General features: G+C 49.0%; 1 protein-coding gene across 8 annotated transcripts in view; it reads left to right on the top strand.

Moving 5' to 3' along the window:
• The window catches only part of LOC140402859 (ena/VASP-like protein), a 421629-nt gene that overhangs the window by 146918 nt on the left and 249466 nt on the right, over nucleotides 1-25245 (top strand). Inside the window, exon 1 of one of the 8 annotated variants that reach the window (XM_072490500.1) lies at nucleotides 1405-1543. The exons of the other annotated variants lie outside the window; for them this stretch is intronic. Coding sequence (XP_072346601.1) covers nucleotides 1533-1543 — 11 coding nt within the window. The 5' untranslated portion in view covers nucleotides 1405-1532. Of the gene's footprint in view, nucleotides 1-1404; nucleotides 1544-25245 lie in introns of those variants that run through there. 8 annotated transcript variants of the gene reach the window in all.

A 25245-nucleotide genomic window follows, 5' to 3' on the forward strand; every position in this document is an offset into this window, starting at 1 on the left:
GGGTCTGACGCCCCATTCTCCACCCCCGTGCTGGGCAGGATTGCGGCGCGGGAGCTCAGAGAATCCTGGCCCTTATGTCTTAAATTTTCGGCAGAGTTTGGCCATCAGCATTGGCAAGATTGGACAGTAATGGGTGTTGCCACTTCCACAGAAGAGGAAATTGATTTTAAAATACCAAAATAGTTGTTTTAAAGCCCATTACTCTGCAATTTTGTAATAGATTTTTGGACAGAGCCCAGTTCCCCAGTCATTGCTTTCAACTGATTTTGCAATGGATATTTTAAACCACCACTTGGGAGTTAAGAGAATTATTGTGCAGCTACAGATATGTTTCCAGCACAGGTTATCTCATGGTGTGTTAGGTAATTGATTAAGAAAAAAACCACTGAGGTCAGCTTCAATAATTTTTTTTGTTTTCAGCTGTTTTTTAGAATTAGGGTGAAGGTGGAAAAACTGATTCATCATCAATCTTGCCTTTGATGCAGGTACAGCTACCTATAGATTGGATTGTTATTAGACATTATCTGATGTTTGGGACTGAATCATCTGATTTCCTGACCGCAGATTGCCAGCAGTCATATATATGTGTTGCATGTGGACCCATGGGGCAGCACGGTAGCCTTGTGGATAGCACAATTGCTTCACAGCTCCAGGGTCCCAGGTTCGATTCCGGCTTGGGTCACTGTCTGTGCGGAGTCTGCACATCCTCCCCGTGTGTGCGTGGGTTTCCTCCGGGTGCTCCGGTTTCCTCCCACAGTCCAAAGATGTGCAGGTTAGGTGGATTGGCCATGATAAATTGCCCTTAGTGTCCAGAATTGCCCTTAGTGTTGGGTGGGGTTACTGGGTTATGGGAATGGGTTGGCAGTGTTGACCTTGGGTAGGGTGCTCATTCTAAGAGCCGGTGCAGACTCGATGGGCCGAATGGCCTCCTTCTGCACTGTAAATTCTATGATAATCTATGCACATAATTAACTGAAGTGTAACCTTTCATTTAAATGTCGACATAAAGGGTTCACCTGGTGCAGAGAGACAACCATTCCATTCAGTTGTAGAATATTCTCACTTATTTAGACTTGTGCATCTCGAGAAAACTGTTTGGAAAATTGCTGTGGAGCATGCACCAAAAATGGAGGATTACTGTAACAGGAATGAATCAAAATTGATGAGTTGAATAACTACTTTCATAGCACATGAACCTGGTTGTGTGGGTGAATCCAATCCGCATAATGCTATTGTGGTTCGAATTATAAATCCGTATAACCCGATGCGTGGTTACACAAACCAGCGAAGGACTAAAGAGTTTCTCTTCCCTTTTCAGTTACCTCAGTGAGGTTTTTGCTTTTTAACGAAATCTAACTTCCTGTTAACTTCTTTTACTTCCTTTTTCCTGCTTGGTTGTTTGACTTGTAGAAGCTGAATAATCTTAACTGGAAATTAATAAGTAGAACATTTTGCTGGATGTTGTGTGTGATGTTAGTTAGGTCCGACTGACAACCACTGCAATACAAAAGGAAGACTTAACTGCACAGATTATGCCAGCTGGGTAAGTCGATACTCAAATGTTTATTTTATTATAACTAAAATTATTTAATCTTTCAGAGCATAAATCCTTTGTTGTCCCAGATTCAGCAAGTTTATCAGCTGTTGGGTCACTGCATATTCATATCCTCCCCCCACCCCCCCCGCCCCCACGTCTTCATCAATCTTTCTTCTATTCTGGCAACATTTGTAAGTTTAGATCTGATTTTTCCAGTACTTTTTCTGGCATATCACTACCAGTGAGTTAACCAAAAATAACCAATGCCATTTTGAACAAATATTTTGCTCTAATCAATTATCTTTTTAAAAATAATGATCTTTGCCAGGATTCTGGATCCTCCAAAACACACTCGTGGATACAATGTCTGTGGACAGCCATTCCAGTCCCATAGTAAATGCACATACCAATATGATATTTAGTGATGTTGATAGAAAATTGTGTTTCCAAAGGGCCTGAATACATCAGGAAGGGAAGGAAATTAATGAATGGAAGACCCTGTTCAATGACATGCATATTAGCGTTGAGAGAATCCTCCAATTCCTGATTTTTCTTTATGGTCAATGAAATCTGATGCACAGTGCTATGGGGAAGTAATGATTTCTAAGTGTTTAAACAAAGGTTATAAATTATACCTCCCTTCTACGAGTCAGGTCTCTGGAACTCCACTACCCTCCAGTTGCAGAAAACGCTGCAGAATTTCACAATTGCTGCAGATACTTCTTGTCACTGCCGATGAACATTCGAACACTGCTTCATTTTGCGACAGCATCAGTGGGTTTGTGGCTGGTGCTGCACAATTGTCAGAAATCCAGATGCATGCACAGATCTTTCTGGGTGCATCAACGTGCATGACATGAAGTACAGAAACAATTATCACTTCCACTGAACGGGCTATTCCTCTGTTCTTAACCAGGTCTGAAAGATTACACAGAGTGCAATGATGCATTCATTTCCTTTGTACCAGGTGTTCTGTACTGCTGAAAAAATTATTGTAATTCAATACATTTATCTCATAAATGTACGTGAATGTACTGCATGTAATTATTTTTCGGTGGTGCAGTGTTAGTGTTGGGAAGTGATTTGTTATCGTACAGGATTTACTGAGGAACCAGTATTTCCACTATTTCCAGCACCTTTATGTTTAATTGCTGTACTTGAGCAACAAATTATGTCACACACTAATGCTTTTTTGGGTGTAAATGAAGATCAAAAATGTGAATTTTGACTTGCTATCTTCTGCACCTTTTCTTCTATGGAAGCTGATGACTTTTAGGTTTCCAGGGAATTGACCAGAAACAGGATTTAGGATGCTTCTGTGTGCAGCTCAGAGACCCAATCCATTTGTAGAACACCCATGTAAATTTTAGGCGCAAATAATTGGTGGTTGCACTATGCAATCTCCAATGCAGTTGCAGTCGGCTTTAAGCAGTCTAACCAGTGGGCTTTAAAGAGAAAGCTACAAACCACTTTAGAAATGGGCAGAGAAGGTTTGAGATCTCCCGATGCCTGTAAGGGAATGGGATGGGGGAGAGGAGCTGGGGTTGCCCCGACGTTAGCTTGTGATAGGTATGGGGTTTCCCCAATGACTGGGGTGGAGGTCCCGATCTTCTGGTGGTTGGGGGTGGGGGGGGGCCTTAAATGCAACTTTGAGATTGGGGTTTGCGGTGCCACCCAGCTTTGCCAGCATGTTTAGGATGACACCCTCCCCCCACCAAGCTGGCTGTGTGATCCTTTCCAACCCTTTGAAATTGCACAGCCTGCAGATAAATCAGATGAGTAAAGGCATCTGTGAAGCCGGCGGGTTTCACACAGATTTTCTTGCCTGAACCAATACACTGCAATTTTGGGAAAATTACTCCCACTGTGTACAAATTAGAGTTCTACAATATACATAAAAACACAAAGCACTGTCAAGGTGTTGACAACGACACCAACTTGTATTTCATAGAGTCTTTTAACAAAATAAAATGTTTTGCAAGAGTGTTATAATAAAGGAAAATTTGACAATGAGCTACATTAGGTTTAAAGCTTGGTTAAAAAGGTTGATTTTAAGCAGCCCCTTAAAGGAGAGTAAAGCGGTTTTGGGAGGGAATTCCAGAGCTCCGGGCCTGGGCAATTGAAAGCATGGTCACCAATAGTAGAGCAATTAAAATGGAGGAGGCACGTGAAGTGAGATTCAGATAAGCACATATATTCTGGAGGGTTGTGATGCTGAAGGAGATTACAGAAACAAAGGGCGCGATTCTCCGGCCTTGTTACGCTCTCGCTCAAGTGAAACAAGAACCACACCAGGCGCCAAACAGTTTGCAATGCAACCATAGGCAAAATTGGGATCTCGCCGTATGCTGGCGAGAAACCAATTGTCACCACTTAAGCCCCATTTCCATACAATAACAGGAGCTACCCCTTATCCTATGGTCTCCCATCATTCATCGGCCTCCCCAGCAAGTGATCACATTGGAGCTGATTGGTATTCCTTTTTAAAAACGGGAACCTGCCGGAAGGGCTTCTGCAGGGAACCGAGGAGGTGAGCAGCCATCTTTGCTTACAGGAAAAGAGCCCGGGGCCCTGGGCTTGCCACCCCAGTGCTCGGCGGGGCAACCCCTGGATCGCGTCTGCCCATCTGGCCCGCTGACCACCCATAACCCCCACTGACTGCCGAGGCCTCTGGCCTCTGGTCGTGCAGCTGAAGGCTATTGCTAATAGGAATTGGCATTTTCATGGTTAAGTGAGTACTTCACACAATCCAAGTAGATTCCCATGGGTGGGGCAGGCATGTGGGAGTCGTTACCAAGCATCCCAATCAGACCGGATGCCTGGACACTGTGCTTCAACACTGCGGGAGGCAATGCCATACACGCAGTAGCCAACACCCGAACATCCAGGGGATGCGACACCGCTCCAGGGAAATGTCCATGGACAGAGGATGGATGAATGCAACGAGGAGGGGACTAGCACTCGGTCTAGGTGTGGTTATGAGTGGGTGTCCGGGTTACAAGGTCTGGGGTCTGGTGAGGGGAGCCCGCTGTGGCCGGGAGTGTGTGGGCAAGGCGTTCCGGGAGGGAGGGGATCAATGGGGGTTTGGAGGATCCCGGGGTGGGAGCCACCTCTTGTGAGTCAGTCTAATACCCTCTCCCAATGCCTTACAAATATTGAACGCTGTGGCAGGGATATTGGATGCAGAACTTTCCCCTCCTGGTGCTGCTGATAGTCCAGGCAGCCAGACATAGGAGAAGGCAGCAGCAGCATCTGCAGATGCTCGAGGCAGTGCCATGTGCCAGGCCCTGCCCCACACCCTGAGGACCCAGCCGCCAATCAGGCGGGGAGGGACCCAGAAGGGGATACCCGCGACGGCCCAGGGTCTACAGGCATCGCTGGTTGTTCGAGCAGATGATGGACAGCGCGTGCTGCAGGAGGGTCCGCCTCAGCAAGGAGACGGTGCAGCACCTGTGCCATGTCCTCGCGAACTTGGCGCTACGTGGAGGAGGAGGACGCTCACTCCTGGTGGCCATCAAGGTCACCGTAGCCCTGAACCGTTAGGCCTTGAGATCATTCCAGGGTTTGAGCGGGGACCTGTGTGGTATCTCATAGGCCACAGCCCACAGGTGCATCCTACAGGTCATGGATGCCCTGGCCTTAAACTACATCATCTTTGACATTGACCAAGCCCAACAAGGTGCCCGGGCATCATGTTTCTCCACCACCTCTGGGATGCCCCAGGTCCAGGGGGTAATAGATGCCATGCATGTTGCCCTGCACTCACCGGGCCATCTGGGGTGCCTGATGTTAGCAGAAAATGGGTTCCACTCCCTCAACATACAGCTCATGTGCGACCACCAAATGAAGATAATGAACGTGTGTGCACGCTTCCCGGGGAGTGTCCATGACAGCTACATCCTGGGGCCGTTGGTCATCCCTGCCCTTTTTGAGGAGCACCCCAGGATGGGCGGCTGGCTCTTAGGGGAAAAGGGGTACCCGCTGAGGACCTGGCTAATGACATCAGTACAGAGGCCAGTGACCGAAGCGGAGACCCGGTACTACGAGGGCAAGTAGCCACCCGGGCGGTGTGGAACATCGGACTCCTCAAGTTGTGGTTCCGATGCCACAACCACTCCAGTGGTGCACTCCAGTACAGCCCCTGGAGGGTCGCCCGCTTCGTGGTGGTCTGTTGCGCTCTCCACAACCTCGCCAGCAACGTGATGACGAGCTGGAGGTTGGTGATGAGGAACATGTGGCCACCTCCGAGGAGGACGAGGATGATGAGGAGGCGCCTGACCAGTAGGGACTGGAGTACAAGGCCGGGTAGGAGCCTGAGGACCAGCCGGAAGCCGCAAGACAGGCGGCAGCGTCAAGGGTCCGGCACGCCAGGGAGGCCCTCGTACTCGCCCGATTCACTTGGGACATGGCCTGGTCTGTCACCCCACCACTCCCATTTCTCACCCTCCCAGGGTATGTGTCGGCACCATCAGCGGATCACTGTTGAGGACTGTACCAGTTCCAGAAGGTGGCTCGTAACCACCTTCCCAATTAGAGATGCGCAAAAACTACTGGCCTAGCTGCCGATGCCCATATCCTATGAAAGAGTAAGGTGACATATTCTGTTACCTGAAAGGTGAACAGATTATTTTAATATAATTTAAGAATTTGCCATTGTGTTGGTGCACAGTAAGACTTGGTTTGAATTTTAATCATCCTTCCTTTCCCAATCCTGTATCTGCAACTCGGTTGAGTGTTACATTGTATCAGTTTGTGCTTTGCAAACCTGGATCAGGCAGTTTTACTGTGGCACAAATTTGGCTCACAAAATCAGGCTGGATAATGTGGTCATTGTTATCTCCAGGATTTCATTTTGGTTATCACCTGAGGATGGGGAGCAATTCTCAGAATAATTTTCTCCTTTAATTGGCTGTGGGAGATTATATACCAGTTTGCGTGTCGGGAGTAATGTGGCTCATTTGTCCGGATGCAACGCGGCTGAATGGGACAGATTCGTTGGGCCAGCTTGTCTTTATCACATGTTCCTTATGGACAAGTGAAAGTGAAATACAACTGTGCATTATACAGGCATTAAGGGATTTAGCCAACACAGCAATGGACAGATTAAGGTTTCAGGTGGGGAGCCTTCGTCAGAACTGAGAACCTTTCTGAAATATTCAGCTACCTTTTATGTTTTCATCGGCTGCTACATCTGTTGCTTATACTGTGCATGGATAGGTTGCAGAGATAAGGCACTTTTACCGTTGGTAGAGGGGTCAATAACCAGGGGGCATAGATTTAAGGTAAGAGGTAAAAGGGTAAGAGGGGAGTTGAGGACAAACATTTTCACCCAGAGGGTTGTGGGAGGGTGGAACTCACTGCCTGAAAGGGCGTTGCGTCAGAAACTCTCGTAACATTTATGAGGTATTCAGATATTCACTTGTGCTGCCGTAACCTTCAGACCTGTAGCCAGGCGCAGGAAAGTGTGATTTGTATTGTCAGATCTTTGCTGACTGACTTTCGGTGGTGGCCATGGAGTGAGTGGTCGCATATTTGGCAGCGCCCGCTCGTGGTGGACCTTTTGGAACTTTTTCCCCGATTTACGGTGGATTTGATTGTCAAAACAGGAGACTGGTGAAGTAGAGGAGAAGTATTCCCCACCAGTATATGGATTCGTGGACCAGAAGTGGTCTGAAAAGGAGAGAACGTTGGTCGAAGACGGGAGTGGAGTCTGCAGCACAGGAGAATATGGCGGAGGGTCAGGGGCTGAAACTGCCGGCCCAGTGGTCTACAGAGCAGCTGGTGGTCTTTCTCCAGGAGAAATTCGCTCAGCAAAGAATGGAATACCTGGATCCGATTGAGACGGGGATTGATCGTGTGGAGCAGAGACTGGAAACCCAGGGCCAGGCGATCCAGAAGGTGGAAGAGGCAGTGACTGAGCACGAGGACCAGGTAGCCGCGATGGCGGTGGAGATGGGCTATGAAGGATCACCAGAAGAGGCTGCAAGAGAAAGTGGAGGACCTGGAGAACAGGTCACGCAGGCAGAACCTGAAGATTGTTGGCCTGCCGGAGGGCAGTGAGGGATCGGACGCATGTGCATATGTGGTGCATATGTTCGAGTAGCTGCTGGGGGGAAGGTGTATTTGCTCGGCCCTTGGAGATGGACAGGACGCACAGGACACTGATGAAGAAGCTGCTGAGGAATGAGTCGCCGAGGGCGATGGTGGTATGAATGCACAGGTTCCTGGACAAGGAACAGATCTTGAAGTGGGCCAGGCAGACGAGGAGCTGTTTGTGGGAAGGTAACGAGCTGCGTATTTACCAGGACTTGTGTGTGGAACTGGCCAAAAGAAGAGCCAGTTTTAACAAGGTGAAATTGTCCCTTTTTAAGAAGGGGGTGATGTTTGGCATGCTGCACCCAGCACGTCTGTGGGTCACTTATGAAGGCCAGGAACTTTACTTTGGATTGCCAGATGAGGCGATGAACTTTGTTAAAGACAGGGGACTGGCAGGTGATGGAAGACGTTGAACTTGGGGGCGAGTTGCTGTGTTTTTGACTTGCTGCTAATTTCATTTTATTTTCTTCTGGTTTTGTATGTACTGTTTTGTACTAAGTTTGGGGCTGTTGCTCCGTTTTATTTGCAGGTTAACTTTGTTCTCAATGGGGGATGATGGGTGCAATTTTCTTCTTTGTTTTTGTTGGGTATTGTTATGTTTGCATATGTATGTTTGAACGGGGGGGGCGGGGGGAGGCAAATCAGTGGGGGTAGGATGGTTGGCGCCATGGGCGGGGGCTGCCAGGCTGGCTGGGCGGGCTAGCTCATGGAAGCGCAGTGGGGGGCGAGCAGGTGATAAGTTTGTTGAGTGGGTTTGCAATTCTTATTTTGTTATGGGGGGGGGGGGGGGTGGAGGGGAGGCATTGATCTGCTGACAGAGGAGGTACTGGCACTTGGAGACAGACTGGGGGTCGATGATGGTGTGGGTGCCCGAGGGCGGGCCTGAAGAGGCATGGGACACAGGCTGGAGGCTGGCCTAGGGAGGGTTATGGTGTGTTCGTGCATTTGAAGAGCTTAAAGGCAAACGTGTCAATGCTACAGGAGACACACCTGAGGGTGGTGGATCAGACTAGGCTGAGGAAGGGGTGGGTTGGGCATGTATTTCATTCAAGGCTAGACTCTAAAACTAGGGGGGTAGCGATTTTGATCAATAAGCGGGTGTCATTTGAGGTAGGGAGCATAGTGGCGGACTCGGGAAGTGGGAAGTTGGAGGGGTTACCGGTGGTATTAGTGAATATCTATGCACCGAACTGGAACGACGCAAAGTTTATGAGGCGGGTGTTGGGGAAGGTCCCGGACCTGGACTCGCATAGGCTGATCATGGGGGGGGGGGATCTTGAATACGGTTGATGATCCGAGGTTGGATCAGTCGAGTTCGAGGACAGGGAGGGTGCCAGCTTTGGCGACAAAACTAAAAGGGTTTATAGAGCAGATGGGAGGGGTAGATCCGTGTAGGTTTGGATGGCCAAGATCAAAGGAGTTTTCTTTTTTCTCCCATGTTCCCAAAGTGTACTCCCGGATCGATTTTTTTTGTTTTGGACAGGGCTTTCCTGGTGGGGGTGGTAGATGCCGAGTATTCGGCGATTGTTGTGATGGACCATGCCCCACACTGGGTGGATTTACGGTCGAGCAAGGAGGGGGGTCAGCGCCCGCACTGGAGATTGGATGTAGGGCTGTTAGCGGATGATGAGGTGTGCGGGCGGGTGAGGGAGGCCATCCAGTATTATGTGGAGATAAATGATATGGGGGAAGATTTGGCAGCAACGATATGGGAGGCACTGAAGGCAGTGGCTAGGGGGGAGCTGAGTTTGGTACGGGCTCATCTGGAGAAGGTGGAGTGGGCAGAGATGGATAGGCTGGTTAGGAAGATTCTCCAGGTGGACAGAAGGTACTCGGAAGCCCCGGAGATGGGGCTGTTGAAGGAACGGCAGAAGCTGCAGATGGAATTTGGTCTATTAGCCACAGGGAAGGCGGTGGGGCAGTTGAGGAAGGCGAGAGGGGCGGTGTATGAATATGGGGAGAAGGCCAGTAGAATGTTAGCACTGCTCAGGAAACGGGAGGTGGCCAGGGAGATAGGAGAAGTGAAGGATAGAAGGGGGAACACCGACTTGGACCGAGTGGGACTGAACATGTTGTTCAGGGAAGTTTACAGTCGCCTGTATGAGTTGGAGCCCCCAGCTGGGGTGGAGGGAATGAGGCAATTCTTGGAGGGTTTGGAGTTTCAGAAGGTGGAGGAAGGGTTAGTGGAGGGGCTGGGAGCCCCGATCAGGATTGTGGAAGTGGTAGAGGGATTGGAGGCCATGTAGTCGGGCAAGGCCCCGGGACCGGACGGCTACCCTGTGGAATTTTATAAGAGATTTTCTGGGGTGCTGGGCCGCTGCTGGTGAGTGCATTTAATGAGGCAAGGGAGTGAGGTGTCCTTCCCCCAACAATGTCACAGGCTTCGATCTCATTGATCCTGAAGCGGGAGAAGGACCCAGGACAATGCGGGTCATACAGACCAATCTCCCTACTAAATATAGACGCCAAATTGCTGGCCAAGGTTTTGGCCTCGAGAATAGAGGATTGTGTTCCGGGGGTGATAGGGGAGGACCAGACGGGATTTGTCAAAGCAAGGCAGGTAACGGCCAACGTTAGAAGATTCTTGAATGTCATCATGATGCCCTCCGAGGGGAGGGAGGTGGTGGTGGTGGTGGTCGCTATGGACACGGAGAAGGCCTCGACCGGTTGGAGTGGAAGTATTTTTGGGAGGTCCTAGGGCGGTTTGGGTTTGGGCGGGGTTGGCGAGTCTGCGGACAAACCGAGTGAGCTCGGAGTATTTCAGACTGAGCCGGGGGACGAGGCAGGGATGTCCGCTCTCCCCATTGTTGTTTGCCTTGGCTATAGAGCCATTGACGATGGCGCTCAGAGGTCAAAGGACTGAAAGGGACTAGTCCGGGAAGGGGAGGTTTTGAACACAGGGTCTCGTTGTATGCGGACGACCTACTCCTGTATATTTCTGACCCATTAGGGGGGATGGAGGAGATGCGGATCTGGGGGGTGGGAGGGGGGGGGGGGTTTGTACTGAATTATGTTTACAATATGTTTTTGTACTTTCTGTTATTATAAAATGATAAATGTCTTAATAAAATGTTTTTTTTTTAAAAGATCTTCGTTGACTGGCATGGGCACGATGGGCCAAATGGCCTCCTTCTCTACTTTAAAGTCTATAAATCTACGTATTCACAGCATTTTGCATTTTTATTTCCAGTTTTCAGCATTTCCAGTTTGTGAAAATCTATTTCTGCTCTTTATTCTCAAATATGCAAAAACACAAATAATATTGCTCAATATAAATCGCAAGTAAAGCAGCTTGTCAACTTACCAACTTAATGTCATCATAAGAAAAGAAAGCAGCCTTTAGCCTGATGATTTGTTTTATGAAAACAATATTCTCTTGAGGTTTGAAGACTGCAACATATTAAGCATGTTGACCTAAAATAGTATCTAAAATAACTACTAAAGCAGAACAGCACTAAGGTATGTGACTGATGTGATATCAATATTGAAACTTGGGTTATTATGCATTTTATTGAAAAACATAATAGGTTAGGCAAGAACTTCACATGTTTAGTTTATTGGTCAATAGATATTATACAGCTCCAATTAACAAATTAACACATCATTGACTGACGATTGCCAGAAACGTTTCAAAAAGCATATCTGAAATAAGGTCAGTAAAAAGAAATCTTTAAGACATTTAACTTCAAATTGTTAAACTACACTGGCCTCTTTTGGGTATCTTTCAGGCTAATAATTTCTACAATTCCTGAATTGACTCGTGTTTAGTAAGAGATTTTCTGTGGGAACTATCAGGAAAGTATCAATTCTTACTTAAGTGGACTCACTGGGCACGATCTTCCCAAAAGGGAACTTAGTCCACGAGCGAATGCGTTTAGCCTCGTGTATCCCAGCACTCGCAGTGCTGAGAAGCATATGGCTATTCAACGTGACTCCCTTTGAATAAGGGGCCTGATCTGGGAACGCACGGCTGAGGACGTATATAGCCCCGTTTTTTATAATGGGGAGCTCCCTTTGCCGGAACTCCCATTGTAGCACAAGGCCCCCAAAAAAATACCCAACATCCCCCCCCCCCCCCAGCCCAAACGCAATATGGGAGAATCCCCCAGCCCCCTTGCAACCCCCAGAACCCATGGCAGGCAACCCCAGCCCGATCACACAACACGCAAAAAATGCCAGCTTGGCACCACCAATCTGGAACCTCTTGCAGTGCCCCTACCAGCCAGCAGTGCCACCTGGGCACATGGGGGCAGTGCTAGGCTGACATCCAGGTAGCACTGCCAGGGTACAAGGCTGGCACTGCCAGGGCACCCAGGTGGCACCAGGGTACCACACTGCCCAAAGGGCATGCAGCTGGGAGCCTCCGATCCACTTGTTGACACCCACATGTGCCGTTCCTTCTGGTCCCCGTTTGTGGGGCCCAGTCCCAAACAGCACTCATCCAAGGTCCCCAAGGCGAAGGGATTCAATCTCAAAGCCACAAGTACCTCAGGAATCTGCACATTAGAGTAAGGCTTACTGCCTCGAGAGTGGGATTCATCTTGCAACGTCTCACGCCATTGCGCTGAATCTCGCAAGATGTTGCGAGCCGGTAGACCCTGGGAGCGGGCACCGCAGCGAACTGCTTTTCCGGCGCAGTGTGGCCGGAAGATCGCATCCACTATCATTTTGCATAATAGACACTTGCAATATACCAGAGCAAATGCAAAGTTGTGAAACTTCCCACGTGGTGGTTTATGTCCGGGGCCACACTTGGAACCATCCTGTTCGCCTGAAGCTCACGTGTCCTCAGGGTGCAGCTTAGAAAGAGTAGATATTATTTTCTTCTAAAAGCTGCCAATCGCAAGCTAATACTCTGTGAATTCTTGAACTTTGCTAATAAGGTCGATGGGCCCCTGTCACAGGCAGTAGAGATTTTGATAATAAAACTTAATGAAAAACCTTGCACGTTATTTCCAGGAGCACTCGGCAAAACACAACTCTAAATTTACATTGAAAGTATCCTGCATCTGGTGGGATGTTGCATCATTTTGGATGTCCAAAGAGCCTCTTCCATATTGTTGTGATAACTGACCATCATGAACTATCACCTGAAAGGCAAATCAAAATATAAAATTCAACTTAAAGAAATCAAAACACCAATAGTGGTGGCTAAAGAATGCAGATATGTTGTACTGATATTCTGCTGCTTTGGGAAAGAGCAGATGGGATTGCGATTCATTGAACCCTTTTTTCAACCTTCAATTGAACTGTTGCCTTAAGAATTTTGAAAACTTGAACACTATCTTCTTGGACAGTTTCCTCCAGGATTAACAATCCTCTTCATTCATCGCCTCATTTCTCAGTTGCCTTAAACTAGTTATCAGCTTGCTGGTTCTTTTTCAAATGCCTGAATATCTTTCCTTGCTGCAGTATGATGATCAATTACGCATCGTTGTCCAGATGAAACTGGACTAATCCCATGTACCGTCTCATTATCTCTTCCCGGGATTTGTGCTGCGCTGCTCTGGCAAAGGTTGGGATATTTTCAAAAAGGGCAGGAAAACTAGTCTGTTTGCTCAGCAGTTTTTTTAATAGTCTGCTGTGGTAGAACCTGGGTTTGTGCCTCTAATTCATTAAATCGCTAAGTCCTAATCTTGGTTTAGCTTCTCAGGTAGGAGAGTTGGTAAGAAAGTTAGAACTGCAGAGAGGTGGGTAGTTGTGTCCTCAGCAAATTAAAGGAAGAGAAAGGCAGCAGCTAAGTGACCTTTGGGACATGGCAGGCACTTGTGAACCAGCGAATTAGTCCCATCTCAGAGAGCCGTTCTCCAGTTAGTGCATGGTGCTGGGAAACCTGAAGAGCTTTAAAATGAGTCATTACAAAAGTTCAATTTTTTTGAACTAAAATTGTTCAATTTTGAGAACTTGAACAGACCGCTGAGGGCGGAGTTCCTTTTTTTATTATAAAACTTGGCCATAGAGTGAAACTGGCCCAGCTTATTGTAAGATATAGCGAGTATTTAAATATGCACACAATAAGATTGGGGAAATTTGACTGAATAATGATTTGTTTAGTTGATCCAGGCATTTAACATGGAAAAAACCCCTTTGGCACAAATAAGAATCCCTAACTTGAACCACTGAGAAATTCATAAAGAGATTTTGTTTGCCCACTATGTGTGGTGAACCACTGTAATAGGAGATGTCAGGTAGGACCTGCACTACAGGTTCGCCGGTAGCACCTGCTGACTGGCTCCGTCCACGGAGAACTGTATAAATATGCATGACCTCCAGTGCCCTGCCATTTCGCCAGCTGCAGCAGGAGGCCTCGCATCTGACTGTAATAATGCCACAGTTGTACCCAACTTTAGTCTTTGTGCAATTGATCGTGCATCAATTTATTACAGTCAGATTTTCCACAGAATGGATATCAAAATTCAGCCTGATCGCCTGCAGTTGGATCCGTACTCGCCCGACGCCAGGAAAGACTTTACTCACTGGCTAGCATGTTTCGAGGCTTACATCAACGTGGCGGACCCCGCGCCAACGGAGGCTCAGAAGATAAATGTCCTGTACTCCAGACTGAGCTCCAGCGTGTTCACGTTGATCCAAGACGCCACGAATTATACAAAAGCAATGGAACTCCTCAAAGAACATTATGCGCAGAAGGCGAACACGCTGTTCGCCAGGCATGTACTTGCCACCCGCTCGCAACTACCTGGTGAGTCCATACAAGACTTCTGGCGGGCCTTAATCCCACTCGTCCGGGACTGTGACTGTCAGGCCGTTACGACCGTCGAACACGCAAATCTCCTCATGCGCGATGCCTTCGTGACGGGGATAGCGTCGGACCGCATCCGAGAACGATTGCTGGAAGGGGCCACGCTCGAACTGGCGGAGACGAAATCCTTGGTGCTCTCCATGACGGTCGCATCCCGTAACGTACAATCGTACCCCTCCCGCCGCGCTGCCCACCCTTCTACTCCCTCCTACCCCTCCTGGACCCCGCCGACGACCTCCTCAGCCGGGGTCCTGCCTTCCCAATACGCCTGCGCCGCATGCCGATCCGCGCACCCCTGGGGTCCCCGCTGCTACTTCTGCGGTCAGCAGAAGCACCTCCGCCAAAACTGCCCGGCCCGCACTGCCGTTTGTAAAGCCTGCAGTAAAAAGGGCCACTTCGTGGCTGTGTGCCAGGCCCGCGCAGTCGCTGCGATCGCGCCCGCTATCGCCCCCTTCCCCATGCCAGGCGCACAATGGGAGCCACCATCTTCTCCTCCCGGGTCCATGTGCGACCAATGGGCGCCGCCATCTTGTCCCGACCCCGCAATGTGCGCACCATGGGCGCCGCCATCTTGTCCCAACCCCGCATTGTGCGCACCATGGGCACAATGTCTTGTCCCCCATAGGATCTCCGGACATCCCGACATCGGAACCGCACACGCTCGCCACACGAAGCATCCGATGGCTACCCGCAGCTCGCTTCGATGACGCTGGACCAATCTCGCCCGCACAACCTGGCCACCGCGTCGACGACGGTTAAAATCAACGGCCACCCAACCTCGTGCCTGCTGGACTCCGGGAGCACCGAAAGCTTCGTTCACCCAGATACGGTAAGGCGCTGATCCCTCGCGGTCCACCCTGCCAATCAAAGGATCTCCCTAGCCTCCGGATCCCACTCCGTCCCGATCCAAGGCTTTTGTACAGTCACCCTCATGGTCCAGGTGTAGAATTTAGTAACTTCCGCCTCTATGTCCTTCCTAATCTCTGCGCTGCACTCCTGTTGGGCCTGGACTTCCAGTGCAACCTCCAGAGACTCACCCTCAAATTCGGCGGGCCCTTACCCTCCCTTACCGTTTGCAGCCTCGCAACCCTCAAGGCCGATCCCCCCTCCCTTTTTGCCAATCTAACTGTGGATTGCAAGCCTGTTGCCACCAGGAGCAGACGGTACAGCACCCAGGACAAGACCTTCATCAGGTCCGAAGTCCAGCGGCTGCTTAAGAAGGGTATTATCCAGGCTAGCAACAGCCCTTGGAGAGCCCAAGTGGTAGTGGTTAAAACTGGGGAGAAACACAGGATGGTCGTGGACTACAGCCAGACCATCAATCGGTACACGCAGCTTGACGCGTACCCCCTCCCACGTATATCTGATATGGTCAATCAGATTGCACAGTACCGGGTCTTCTCAACAATTGACCTGAAATCCGCCTACCACCAGCTCCCCATCCAGAAGTTGGACCGGCCGTACACTGTCTTCGAGGCAGACGGTCGCCTCTACCACTTCCTTAGGGTCCCTTTCGGTGTCACAAATGGGGTCTCGGTCTTCCAAAGAGAGATGGACCGAATGGTCGACCAATACGGTTTGCGGGCTACCTTTCCGTACTTAGATAATGTCACCATCTGCGGCCATGACCAGCAGGACCATGAGGCCAACCTCGATAAATTCCTCCGCACTGCCATTCTTCTCAACCTGACCTACAACAAAGAGAAGTGTGTGTTCAGCACGACCCGGTTAGCCATTCTCGGCAATGTAGTCCAAAACGGACTTCTCGGGCCCGACCCCGAGCGCATGCCCCCCCTCATGGAACTTCCCCTCCCCCACTGCCCTAAGGCCCTCAAACGCTGCCTGGGGTTCTTTTCCTATGACGCTCAGTGGGTCCCAAACTATGCGGACAAGACCCGCCCACTCATTCAGTCCACCCACCCAATTCAGAGCAGACATTGCCAAGGCCAGGATACGCGCAGTGGACGAGTCACTGCCTTTCCAAGTAGAAAGCGACGCTTCAGACGTCGCCCTTGCCGACACTCTAAACCAGGCAGGCAGACCCGTGGCATTCTTTTCCCGCACCCTTCATGCCTCTGAAATTCGACACTGATCCGTCGAAAAGGAGGCCCAAGCTATCGTTGAAGCTGTGCGGCATTGGAGGCATTACCTGGCCGGTAAGAGATTCACTCTCCTCACGGACCAACGGTCGGTCACCTTCATGTTCAATAACACACAGCGGGGCAAGATCAAAAATGATAAAAGCTTGCGGTGGAGAATCGAGCTCTCCACCTATAATTACGAGATCTTGTATCGCCCCGGTAAACTCAGCGAGCCCCAGACGCCCTCTCCCAAGGTACATGTGCCAGCGCACAAGTGGACCAACTCCGGGCACTACACGACAGCATTTGTCACCCGGGGGTCACTTGATTGTACCATCTGGTCAAAGCTCGCAATCTGCCCTACTCCGTAAGGAAGTAAGGACAGTCACCAGGGACTGCCAGGTCTGTGCGGAGTGCAAGCCGCACTTCTACCGGCCAGACCGTGCGCGCCTGGTGAAGGCTTTCCGCCCCTTTGAACGCCTCAGTGTGGATTTCAAAGGGCCCCTCCCCTCCACCGACCGTAACACGTACATTCTCAGTGTGCTCGATGAGTACTCCTGATTCCCCTTCGCCATCCCATACCCTGATATGACATCTGCCACCGTCATCAAGGCGCTCAGCACCTCCTTCGCTCTGTTCGGTTTCCCCGCCTATATCCATTCATGAGCGATGAGCTGCGTCAGTTCCTGCTCAGCAGGGGGAAACGGGCAAGTAGAACGGGATAATGGGACGGTTTGGAGGGCTGTCCAGCTGGCCCAACGGTCCAGGAACCTCCCAGCCTCTCGCTGGCAGGAGGTCCTCCCTGACGCTCTGCACTTCATCCGGTCACTATTGTGCACCGCCACTAGTAACACACACCACAAACGTGTTTTTACCTTCCCCAGGAAGTCCACATCCGGGGTGTCGCTCCCGACTTGGCTTGCTGCTCCAGGACCGGTCCTTCTCCGTAGGCACGTCCGACTCCACAAGGCGGACCCCTTGGTGAGCAGGGTTCACCTGCTCCACGCCAACCCTCAATATGCCTATGTTGAGTTTCCCGACGGTCGCCAAGATACGGTCTCACTCAGGGACCTGGCACCGTCAGGTTCCACCCCAACTCACCCCCCCCTCCCCACCAATGCGCCCCCCCCCCCCCCCACCTCCCACCGCGCCGCCAATATTGACTCCACCAGAGCACCCCCCCTCCCCTTTTCCGCACAAGAGGACGAAGAGGACTTCTGCATGCTCCCGGAGGTCCCCGATGACTGGCCAGCATCAACACCGCCATCGGTGCCACCTCCACCACCGGCAGCACCGACTTCGCCGCCACCGTTACGCCGCTCCCAACGAAGCACCAAAGCACCGGACTGGCTGAACCTTTGACAGACTCCGGGCCGTCAACATGGACTTTTCTTTCCCCACCACTGTACATAATTGCACTAATTGTATTTAGTTTCATGTCACCCCCGCCAGACTCATTTTTAACAGGGGGTGAATGTGGTGAACCACTGTAATAGGAGATGTAAGGAAGGACCTGCACTACAGGTTCGCCGGTAGCTCCTGCCTGCTGGCTCCGCCCACGGAGAACTGTATAAATATGCATGAACTGCAGTGCCCTGCCATTTCACCAGCTGCAGCAGGAGGCCACACATCTGACTGTAATAAAACCACAGTTGTACCCAACTTTAGTCTTTGTGCAATTGATCGTGCATCACTATGGAAGGCACACTGTTTCCCTGAGGGGTGTTCTTGGGATCATAGATCTGTGGAGTGTAGAAGTAGGCCGTTGTAGCAATCATGTTTGTACTGGCTCTGCGAGAGCAACCCTAAAAATAATCTCACTGTCCTACTTCTATCCATTGGCACATATTCTCTTAAAAAATCTCTAATAAATTTCCTCTTAGCCACCTTTTCTCCAGTGGAAAAGTCCTGAAGTCTAATCTGTCCTCCGAAATATAATTTCTCAGCGTTGCCATCATCTTGGTGAATCTATGTTTTATGCTTTCCATGATTTCAAGGGCCCTTCTGTAATGAAGTGCCACTTTACTTTATATGGCCTACATATTCCCTTGTACAAATCCACCATCGTTTTTTTTTTTTTTTGCTGCACTTCATGTATCTATAGTGCAACCCCAAAACAGCATTGGCTTTTCTTATACTTTTATTTACCAGCACATTCACGCCCAAGGAATTACATATTTGAACTCCTAGATCTTGTTCCCTCTACACCTCCAGTGTCTCTCATTTGGCAGAATCTTATAGAGGCACCAGGGGCCTCGGCTGGAGAGCTGGCAAGAACCCAGCGTTGCCTCTTTTAGGGAAAGCCCACTGCTTCTTAAGCCACTCAGGCACTTGACAGGGCCGTGGCCTCCGGGACAGAAGTCCGGCAACTAACTGAATGCTGCTGGCGAGTCGAAGGCCAGCAGCTATTCTGCATTCAGCAGTGCCGCAAGGGAGGAGGTAGCTGCCGCTGGTTCGACACCCACCTGAGACCTAGGATCACCGCTGGATCCCAGACCAGAGACAAGCGATGGCAGGATGGGGTAGGGATCGTGAGAGAGGGATAAGGAGGGTCAGCAGCTAGGGCAAGAGGGTGGCGCTCAGCAGGCCCAATCATTACCAATGCCAGGCCCTTCCATCAGGCACCAAGTGCTTTTATGGGAGCCCATAAGCAAACATGCCAAGGTTTGATGATCGTGCTCCCCTGCATGGCATTAGGATGAAGCCCTTAAGTGGACATAACTTGCTGGCAGGGTGGAAAGGCCATTCATCGGCCTTCCTGCCTCAGACTTAATCAGGATGGAGGGAGTGTCCCTACTCACCACCCTCCCACATGATTAAATGCTCCCCTCCAACAAAGGCATTAAATTCTGCCCATTGTGTGCATACTTCCACCTGCTTTTCTTCTAAATATGTCCTGTCCTAACCCTAACCCTAACCCAAACTCCTCGTTTTGCAACATCAGCATTTTGTGCTTCTTATGTCCAAGTTATTTGCAGTGTACGTCACACACACTTTATTTGGTCAGCCCCATTCTTCTATGATTCTAGATGATGCTTCATTGAGATTTTCCTATTACGTGACAATTTGTACTTCAATATTTCAATCTGCCTCAGTATAAAGTAAGCTCATGTCCCATTTAAAATTGAAATCTTGCGCCAGTGCACCCGATTGGGATGTGCCCATGTTTTTTTTCTGCAGATCTTTAAAGCCTAGCATTAATTGAACTGGTTGTATTAGTTGCTGCTGTGCAAACGACCCAACCGCAATGGTGTGGTTTCCTTTTGTCTCGTTTAATGTGATGACACTTTGTTTTCAAAGACCATTAGCATTTATATATTTGATCAACTCCCGGACAGCGATCTGCAACCACTAACATCGTGTTTTAAGGTGTAAATTTCTGGTTACATTGCTGGCTTGCTGGAAGCCATTGTGAACTAACACAAGGTCAGTACAATCATGTGAATTAATATTAAATGTTACTGTGTACTAATCCATTTGGGAATGGCCCAGATGGCATGGTGATTTAGCACAGCATCCTGTGTTAATATCTTCAGCCCTCCTGAAAAGGTTCTTTGCGACGTGAACATAAAGATCTCTGAGATGCACTCCAAGTGCTCCCAATTTTTGATAGTGCGGGATAAGGGTGCAGGAAGCATGCCCATTGCAGGCTATCTTTTAATTACTGCAATTTTCGTGGCGTCGGGCAAACTTCTCCATGAGTCTGATTTCATAGAATCCCTGCAGTGCAGAAGGAGCCCATTGAGTCTGCATCAACCCTATGAAAGAGCACCTTACCTAGGCCCACTCTCCCGCCCTATCCCTGTAACCCCACCTAACCGGCACATCTTTGAACACTAAGGGGCAATTTGTTTAGCATGGCCAATCCACTTAACCTGCAAATCTTTGAACTGGAGGAGGAAACCGGAGCACCTGGAGGAAACTCACGCAGACATGGGGCGAATGTGCAAACACCACACAGAGAGTCACCCAAGGCTGGAATTGAATCCGGGTCCCTGGCGCTGTGAGGTAGCAGTGTGTGCCACTGTGCCGCCCCTATGCACTTTACGGCCCTTCAGAGGAGTCCTGAACCACAGTCTAGATTCAGAAACATTTTGAAAGATCAGGTCAATAGATGTTACACATGTCCTCCATGCCAACTCATGCTCTCTCACCTACCCCATGGCCCCTCATACGCTCCATGCCAGCTCATTCTCCCTTGCCCACCTCCCTAGCCACTCACACTCTCCATGGCAACTCATGACTCCGCCCACTCCAATGGCTGCTCATACCCTCCATACCATCTCATCGCAGTTCCCAGTCACCCAGTATAAATTCTGTACAGAACTAATGACACATATTGTAACAGTGGCATCTGTGGAGTTGCTTAAATAAATTATAGTTTTCTTTAAATCAAACTACTGTTGCAACAACCTCCTAAAAGTACCAATCAAACAGATCTTTAAAGTATCAATAACAGAATCTATAAGCACTTGATATCTCTTATCTTATGCAAGTAAATGTTGCGCTATTGACAAAAGAGTTGAGTGATTGACAAAAGAGATCACAGAAAAAATAACTTATTATAGCATCATACAGCTGTGTCAGTCAAGCAAAGTTTTCACTTCTCTGTACATGTGTCAACAAATGAACTCCTTTCATGTGAGTCTGGGCTCTAAGCCAAGCCTCATTATGCATGTGCATTATTGCCCTTATTTAAGTTTAAAACCGTGGAAATGATTTATCTAAAAGAAAACCGAGTCTGTTGTGGGTGGGATTAGTGGGGTCAAGCACCGGGAATGACTCCGCTATCGAACGATACTCCGTTTTGTTTCCAGGCCCCGGCGGGGAACGGCCACTGAGGCCACACGTTCGTGCCAACTCCTGCATTGAGGAGCCCCGGCGAGCAGAGCTCCTCAGTGCAGGAAGAGATCAGGACGCCATTTTTAAACAGGGCGCCGCAATCTCTCGACCCACTGACATGACCCCTGGACCTGTTTGTGAGGACCAGTATTAAATGATGCCCAACTGGGGTATCCTCGGCTGATAAATGCCGGGTGCCGGTTAGATCTGGCAGCAGTATGACTAAGTGAGCTTTTAAGCTCTTTTAACTATGAGTGACTGGGTCCCACCCATTGTGGGCAGGATCTAGATCGGGACATCTCGCGGAACATCTTGTTCGATCCCACGAAGGGTAACGACAGTCAGGAACCCCGGGAGAGGCCACTCCCGGGATCTACCGACCGTGCCCCATCCCAATTCCGGTGGGACGTGGCTGGTAAACCACGCCCAGTATTCTTAGACCCATTCTCTCCCTCAAACTGTGTGAAATTCAATCACATTATGATCACTGCTACCGAGTGGAACCTTTAATATGAAGTCATAATTAATCCTGCCTCATTGCATATGACCAGATCGAGAGTAGGCTGCTCGCTGATTGGTGCTAAAATGTGCTGCTTTCAAAAACTGTCTTGAAAACACCCTCGGAACTTATCACCCAAACTTTGCCAAACTGATTTGTCCAATCTATATGTAGATTAGAATAAGCCATGATTATCGCCGTCCCTTTCTCAAAATAAGCCCCCACTATTTCTTCCTGTATACCCTGTCCTACATGTGGTTACAGTTAGGAGGCTATAAACCACTCTCACAAGTGACTTCTTACCCATGCTGTTTATTATTTCTACCCAAGACTGATTCTACGTATTGATCTCCAGAACTAAGATCATCTCTCCCTATTGTACCAATGTACCAATTATGTTGGGAAATGTAACCCAAAACTTATATGAACAACATCTATAGCTCAGTTGTGAATAGGTCACAGTGTAAATTTTATATTTCACTAATGGTATTCTGGTATCATCATTTTATTGCTGCTTTATATGTTTTGATTTTCTTCTCCGGATGCGGATAATGCTTGCATGGCTGTATTTGTTACATATTTCTAATTGCCCTGAAACCACTTAATTTTGTAGCAAAATGTTTTTGTTAAGATCTCTGTCGCTTGAATGTTGCTTCAGATAGTGTTGAGAGCTAGCAACATCCTGCGGGGACTGTAGTAAGAGGTAGGGATGAGATGCTCCTTCCCTTGAAGAGCATTTTTCATTTCATTCGGGAATCTGTTGCATTTTTGAAGCATTTTTGAAACAATCTGTCAGTATACAACCAATATTCCATCCTTATGTTTTTATAAATTTTGTAAAACAGGGTTTTAAATCATTTTTCCACCAATTAAGGGACAATTTAGCGTGGTCAATTCACCTACACTTCAGGGCTGGGATTCTCCGACCCCGTGCCGGGTCGGAGAATCCCCGGGGGGGGGGGGGGCGCGAGAATCGCACCCCGCCGCCCCAATGGCAGCTTACCGATTCTGCGGCACCGATTTGTGGGCGCCCGCAGGACCGTGCCAGGCGGGGGCCGTTGAAAGCGCCCCCTCCCGATTCTCCGGGCCCCCGCCGATTCTCCGGGCCCCGATGTCCTGGAGGGGTGGCGGGGCATCCGACCCTTGGGGGGGGGGGGCCTCCACGGTGGCCTGGCCCACGATCGGGGCTGACCGATTGGCGGGCAGGCTGGTTCCATGGGGGCCTATGTTCCTCCGTGCCGGGCCCATGTAGGGCTCAACCATATTGCCCGAAGGCCGGCGCGGAGACGCGAACTCACACGCATGTGCGGAATCACACCGGCCGTAGTGCGCATGTGCGAACTCATGCCGGTCAATCCGCGCCTGCTGTAGCTGCGGTGGGCCCTCCGGTGCCGACCTAGCCCCCTAGGAAGGGGAGCATTCCTGATTATCGGGGACTATTGACGCTGGTGTGGTTGGCGCCGCTTTTCACGCCGGCGTCAGAACTTGGCCGCGGGATCAGAGAATCCCGGATCACATCTTTTTGGGTTGTGGGAGTGAGACATGGGGAGAATGTGCAAACTCCACATGGACAGTGACCTGGGGCCAGGATCGAACCCGGGTCCTCAGCGCCGTGAGGCAGCAGTGCTAACCACTGTGCCACCGTGCGTTTAAAATTATTACTGTGTTCTGAAGTTTTATTTTGTTGCAGAAACATTGAAATAATATAAGCTGAAAGGTGGGAATAACTCAGTCTGGACTTTGCTAGAAACCTCTTGAATCCTGCCTCCCATTACCACTATTTCTTGCCATGACTACAGAAAAGTAAAGTTTTGATGGAATTGGGGAGAAAAGTCCCTATTCCGCAAATAAGGCGTAGAACAAATAGACTTTGAGACAGCTCAATCCCCTATATAATAAAACTCATAATTAGTATGTAAATGATTGAGAACTTAATGGACTCAACTTGACAATATATATGATCGATGGACTTTGATACACCATGCAGAGCTCCGTGGACCTTTCATTTTAATTCTGTAAATTAAAGAGACCTGCATTTTGCAATGTCGTTAATTATTTTGACGATTAAGTGTTCATAATTGCGTAATTCGTTTATTATTTTATATTTCATTTTTATTTTAATGGTTGTCTGCAACTATGTTATTGACTGAAGGTAAGCAGCAGGTACAGCAGTCAGTAAAGAATGCAAATGGCATACTGGCCTTCATTGGCAGAGGATTCGAGTACGGGAGCAGGGCTGTCTTGCTGCAATTGTACTGAACCTTGGTGAGGCCACACCTGGAATATTGTGTGCTGCTTTGGTGCCCTTAAGTGAGGAAGCATGTCCTTGCTGTAGACGGGAGTGCAGCGAAGGTTTACCAGACTGATTCCTGGGATAGCGGGACTGACGTACGAGGAGAGATTGAATCCGTTAGGATTGTATTCATTGGAATTCAGAAGAATGAGGGGAGATTTCATAGAAACCTATAAAATTCTAACATGTTTGGACAGGGTAGATGCATGAAAGATGCTCCCGATGGTGGGTGTGTCCATACTAGGGGTCACAGTCTGAGGGTACAGGTAGACCATTTAGGATAGAGATGAGGAGAAATTTCTTCACCCAGAGAGTGGTGAGCCTGTGGAATTCATCAACACAGGAAGTAGTTGAGGCCAAGACATTGTATGGTTTCAAGAAGCAGTTAGATATAGCACTTAGGGCAAAGGAGATCAAATTATATGGGGAAAAGCGGGATTAGGCTATAGTTGGATGATTAGTCATGATTATAATGAATGGTGGAGCAGGCTCGAAGGGCCGAATGGCCTCCTCCTGCTCCTATTTTCTATATTATGAATTATGCTTCCTTGTTTTATTTGTATTGTTCTTAGGGCAGCACGGTAGCACAGGTGGCTTCACAGCGCCAGGGTCCCAGGTTCGATTCCCGGCTTGGGTCACTGTCAATGCGGAGTCTGCACGTTCTCCCCGTGTCTGCATGGATTTCCTCCGGGTGCTCCGGTTTCCTCCCACAGTCCAAAGACATGCAGGTTAGGTGGATTGGCCATGCTAAATTACCCTTAGTGTCCAAAAAGGTTAGGAGGAATTATAGTGTTATGGGGATAGGGTGGAAGTGAGGGCTTAAGTTGGTTGGTGCAGACTCGATGGGCCGATGTTCTAATTTGGCATTTGCTGCCATGATGATTTTTCAGTAAAATAATTATCTATTTATCTAACCTTGTCAATCAATTCGATGCTGTGTGAAGATTAAATAAACCCGCTAGATATCTCTGGAACACTATGTGAATCATGGTTATCACATCACCGCAGATTATACAGTTGTTAATTCACAGCCTATCATATCTAAACATTTTACTTTCACTAATCCCTTACAATTATGAGTGTTTTTCTTAAACCGGAGAACAAGATGTAAACCGTTATCCTTTCTGAAATGATCAC

The sequence above is a fragment of the Scyliorhinus torazame genome, chromosome 2, assembly GCF_047496885.1.
Source record: "Scyliorhinus torazame isolate Kashiwa2021f chromosome 2, sScyTor2.1, whole genome shotgun sequence".
NCBI lineage: Eukaryota > Metazoa > Chordata > Chondrichthyes > Carcharhiniformes > Scyliorhinidae > Scyliorhinus > Scyliorhinus torazame.